Here is a 5,378-nt window from a genome sequence, read left to right as displayed (position 1 = left end):
TAGTGTAAAAAACAGAGGCCACTTGGTCTTTGCTCAAGAATTAGGACCTAAAAGGCTTTAAGTAAGTCAAAATCATGGAATCATAGAAGATGGTGACTCCACAGGTAGAGAAGGCTTTTTACTTACCTCTGTGGAATTGGTAGTAGAGAGAATGGACATGTAGGACACAGAGACTATGATGAGAGATGCCACTAAAGTGAAACAAACAAGAATGAATATAGTGATCTCAACATTATGTGTGTCAGTACATGAGAGGGCTAATATTGGGGATGTGTCACAGAAAAAGTGGTGGATTACACTGGAGTTATGGAAGTGAAAGGTGCTCATGCCAAGCACAGTGACAGTGGAATCAATAATGTCAATCACGTAGGCTGCAGTGATGAGGGAGAAGCAGCGCTTAGTGGACATAGTAACTGGGTATTGTAGAGGATTGCAGATAGTGACATAGCGGTCATAGGCCATCGAAAAAAGAAGAAAACATTCAGTTGTAGCCAAGAAGATAAAAAATACATCTTCCTGAAGCAACCTCAAAATGAAATATGTTTGGTGAAAGTCAGTAAGTTCTCTAAAATTTTAGGGGCAATGACAATTGAGTACCTGAGATCAATAAATGACAGGTAACTGAGGAAAAAAATACATGGAGGTGTGCAGCTGGAAATCCAGGCGAATGATCAGTATCATCCCTGCATTCCCCAGCACAGTAATCAGGTATATCAGGAGAAAGAGATTAAAGAGGACCAGCTGGATCTCATCAGAGTCTGTCAATCCCTCAAGGATGAAGTCAGACACGTTAGTGTTATTTCTTCTCCCCATAGTGTGCAACTTTCCTAAACTGTAGGAGATTAAAGTTAATATTTTGCATCAGTGATTTCGTATTGGTTTTGTTTATATGAATGACCTGACATTTAAAAAGATACAGGTTTGTTTCCAGAAATTCATAACTAGAGTAGTTTACAAAATATGACTGAAACAAATCTTAATTTTATTACCATGTATAAAGATGGCTAAAAGATGACATTGTATACTGTATAATAAAAAGTAACATACATTATATAATTAGAATTAAAATACCAATATTCTCAGTACTTCCCTTTGTTAACAACTTTGATGGTGGTGGTGGTTCTCTTCCATGGAGTGGATTCCAACTAACAGTGAGCCTGAATAGGGTTTCCAAAGCTATAAATCTTTACAAAAGCAGAAAACCTCAGCTGTCTTCCATGGAACAGCTGGTAGTTTGGAACTGCTGACCTTGGTGTCAATAACCCGACTCACAAACACAACACTACAACTTTAAATCCGGGAAACATCATACATAAGTTTTATTGTTAGACACACATTTAGATAAGAAAATTGTCAGGAAGTTCAAGTAACTTACCCAAAGCCATAGGCAGTAAATGTTGGCTCTGTGATTCTACCATGATTGGCTTATTACAGGAAGCATGCTTTTAACACTATATTCTTAATCAGAATTATTTTCAGCATCTTGAAAAAATTATATATATATATTGTAAGCAATGATATAATGTAGCCTTAATACATCATTTACTATCTTTTTTTTTTTTTGCAATATTTTGTAATATTACTGGCAAATAAGAAAGGTCAATCCTTGATTTCTTTATTTCGGTGTATTAAATATATGAACCATAGCATATTTATTTTAAGACTGCATTTTGTTTGCTTAACTTCACAATTTAGCATCAAATTCCTTCTGAAAGTTACATTTTCTAAATATGCATACTGCTCGCATACTACCAAATCTATCAGCTCTTTATCTGTGTTTCTTCAAATACCAGCTTATGTGTTGAGAGAGGAAGTCCTGTGTGGCACCTTAGATTTAGCACTTGACCTCAAGGTCATTTGAACCTCAAAGCTGGTAGTTCAACCACTCCTCAGAAACCCTATACAAGGTCACTTTGAATCCAAACCAATTCAAAGTCACAAAACAACAACAACAAATATGGAAATAGAGTCAAATATATCTATACTTTTAATATATCTAAATTTATATCTTACTAATACGACAGACTGCAAAGTTATTTGAACTGCAAGGTCAGTGTTTCTAGCTCATCAGCTACTCTTGGAAACCCTACGCAAGGTCACTATGGGTCGGAATCGACTTGACGGCACTTAACAACAACAACAATCTAGATATATGGCATCCTGGTGTGTTCCTGTGGGTTAATTCACTAGATTATAAGGTCTGTTTGAACAACTAGGTCTGTAGCTTAAACCCACCAGTCGCTGCTTGGATAACCCTACACAGAGTCACTATGGATCAGAACATATATGTACATTCATATGCAGTTCTGGTATGGAGATACAAAACAAGCACTGTACTGCTAATGACTAAATTGGCAGATCAAACCCACCTGCCCCTCCTACACTCCAGCTTCTCTCAGAAACCATATACACGGTCACTGAGTCAGACCCCATGGGATAACACTTGAAAATAACTTAAATGCTGACACAAAGTTGCCAACTCAGAGCAATCTTGTGTAGGGAAACTGAGGAGCAACTTCTGGATTTGAACCTCTGACCTTGTTGTTAGCTATCTAGTGCTTATCCTACCGCTCAAACCTGGTGTAGCGCTATACAAATTCATCTTCTGCATTTCAGAAACCGTATACAGATTGCTATGAGTAGGAACCAACTAGTCAGCATCAGTAGATATGTTTATATACGGTGGTGGTGGTGGTATGATGTGGAGTCCATTCTGACACATAACGACTCTTATAGGGTTTCCACATCTGTAAATCTTTACAGGAGCAGAAAGCCTCATCTTTTTCTTGCAGAATGGCTGGTAGTTTCAAACTGCTGACCTTGAGGTTAGCAGCCCGATATTTATATATATAAACTGTCTCCATTTTATCTGATATGAATTAAACCAAATGAAAACTGTTGCTATCAATATGGCTCTGACTCCAAATACCCTTTAGGACACAGTAGAACTGCCTCATAGAATCTGCAAGGCTTTCATCTTTTGTAAGTCAATTGCCCAATCTTCTCCAATAGAGCATCTGGTGAGTTCAGGCTGCTGATGCTTTGGATAACAGTGAGCCATCAGATTCCCTTGATAAGACCTAAACCTTTCAAATTTTAAGTATAATACTTACCAGAGCAAAAGGTGTTGGAAATTTTTTCTCCCTAAATTATGTGTTTAAAATTTTGTCATGTTAATTATTTTTTTTAATTGATGCATTTTTATTATTTAAAAACAAAACACATTACATATCCTTTACCCTCTACAATTCAGTTATAGCCAAACATTCTAATACCAAACAGACTGTCCTCTGCCCAGCAGCAAGGACTGAAGTGAGATACTGAAGACACAGGAAGGTGAATACTATGGATAGGGGTTTCAGCTGTCGGCCAAGTCTTACTCTCAAACACAATCCTCCCAAGTTTTTCATTCTACAGTTAATGTGCTTTACAGGTAGTTCTTGAAAATCATTTCAATCCAAACACCAAGCTTGTTCGATGATACCCAGCTCTAGGAAGTTTACATTTCCATAAAACTGAGAGGAACCAAAAGTCATTTTGTCTTTGTTTTTGGTGGTGTAGAGAAGTAAAACTATCAGTCAGATTCCTTTGGTAAAAAATGAGAAAAAGAAAAGATCTGGCTGTGCCGGGTACGGGTTTCTGTTTATCTTCCCAAGGGTGTGACTTCTGAAGAGTTAAATCACACTCATGCCACTGGAATGATTAGTACTAGTAATCTTCTTTAGATGATAAAAACAAAAATATCCAAATGGACATAAAAATGGTCAAAAGTTATTTACAGCACGTCAAGTCTCTACCCCATTTGTCCAAAAAAAAAAAAACCATACAAAATGAACATGTTGTAGGGACGGGAACTCTGTTAGACGTTCTAATTAGCCACTCACTTGTCACCAAAACAGGGAAGGGGAACAGCCATTAGGTTCCATTAGTAAGCTTATAGCAGTAACCAGATGTGGTAATAGCAGCTTATTGAGGTCCATCAGTCCTTTGAACATAAGAAGGGAAGCATGGCTATAGTTCTCTGATTGCCCACATCTGCACACATTCAGCTACCATAGGAACTACAGAGGAGGAAAATATCATATTTATTCCAAGATTGTTTTACTGGGATTTTTAGGCGTCCTTTTTCCTGTTGTTTTGTTGTTAAGTGCCACCGAGTTGATTCCGACCCATAGCGACCCTGTATAGAGTTTCCAAGGTGCAGCTGGTGAGCTTGAACCACTGACCTTCATGTAGAGCGATGACAATGTGCTAGGGACTGCTGTGTTTTCCAGTGAAGGCTCCCATCCTCTTAGGGTCCTGAGAGGGATAGCAGATTGGTCCTGGAGCCCTCATGAAAGGAGAGGTAGTCCTACTGGGTGGAACATGTGTGGCCCAAAACCTGAGGGAAAGGGAAGAGCAATGTGGGGGGAGTTGGGGGCTGAGGCAGGGTGATGTTGACCACGGCTGGAGGAACACTGGAGGCAGGTTAATGTAGTTGGTAGAGGCTTCTGCTGCTGCTGCAGGGGGTGGAAGCAGAGCTCCTGGTAGCCCTGGAATGGGCTCCACCTTGATTCCAGAGTCTGTGAGTCCATCCTTTTCTTTGTCTTTGCCTTTGGCTGCTTGGGATCGTCCCCATTTCACGTTGAGTCGGAGGCTGTTGACAACTTATTAAATCAACTTATTAAAGGACTTTTCAGCAGCTACTTCAGCAGCTTGTCTTGCAGCAAACTGAATGAAATCACACTGCTGTCTCTGCACAACAGTGATGGTCCGGATCTCTCCAAACTGGTAGAAATGATTTATCAGCTCTGTCTCAGTAATGGTATAGCTAAGCCCATCAACACATAGTGTGGTAATAGTCTAGTCCTCTGGTGGGTCCAGACGAGGCATTGTTGACACCCGTTTTAGAAGCTTATCTGCCACAGGGTCCTTGATGCCATAATATCTGTCTTTGATATTCTGATCAGCAAGTGGGTCATCTGTGTTTGTAGGCTTCTCATGGCTGTAGGGACACTCCTCTCCTCTCTTGCACTCTCCTTTCACCCAGAAGGTACAAATATGGAGTCAGTTCCTTTTGTAGTAGGGTGTGGTCCAGGCCAGTTTGATCAGCATATCACTAGTGGATGTAGCTTTCTCCAGCATGCCAACTGGCCATGTTCTGTCAGAGTCAGATATCTCTCTCTCCATATTCTGCGTATAGTATTCCTTGTTGACATCTGACTTTGTCATGTCATCCTTAAAAGACAGTCCTGCATCACGAACCTGGATGGGCAAGCGGTTTTCTAAGTCCAAGAGGCAGGTCTGACAGACATTTTTTAATTCACTGCAGGTTTGGCAGACTTCAGTCTTCTTGAAATGCATATGGACCCCAGGGCACCAGCAGAACACTGTGAATG

At 39.9% G+C, this 5,378-nt stretch overlaps 1 protein-coding gene and 1 pseudogene across 1 annotated transcript in view; one reads left to right on the top strand and one right to left on the bottom strand.

The window, feature by feature from the left end:
- The window catches only part of LOC102834164 (brain acid soluble protein 1-like), a 5,092-nt gene extending 1,611 nt beyond the window's left edge, over window positions 1-3,481 (top strand). The window contains exon 2 of the mRNA XM_006877830.1: window positions 3,434-3,481. Coding sequence (XP_006877892.1) covers window positions 3,434-3,481 — 48 coding nt within the window. The remainder of the gene's footprint in view (window positions 1-3,433) is intronic.
- A 770-nt stretch (window positions 3,482-4,251) lies between these two features.
- Window positions 4,252-5,376, bottom strand: LOC102833775 (annotated as a pseudogene).
- Between the last annotated feature and the right edge of the window lie 2 nt (window positions 5,377-5,378).

This window comes from Chrysochloris asiatica, unplaced genomic scaffold, assembly GCF_000296735.1.
Source record: "Chrysochloris asiatica unplaced genomic scaffold, ChrAsi1.0 scaffold00627, whole genome shotgun sequence".
In the NCBI taxonomy this organism is placed as follows: Eukaryota; Metazoa; Chordata; class Mammalia; order Afrosoricida; family Chrysochloridae; genus Chrysochloris; species Chrysochloris asiatica.
This window is presented reverse-complemented; position numbering and strand designations above follow the sequence as displayed.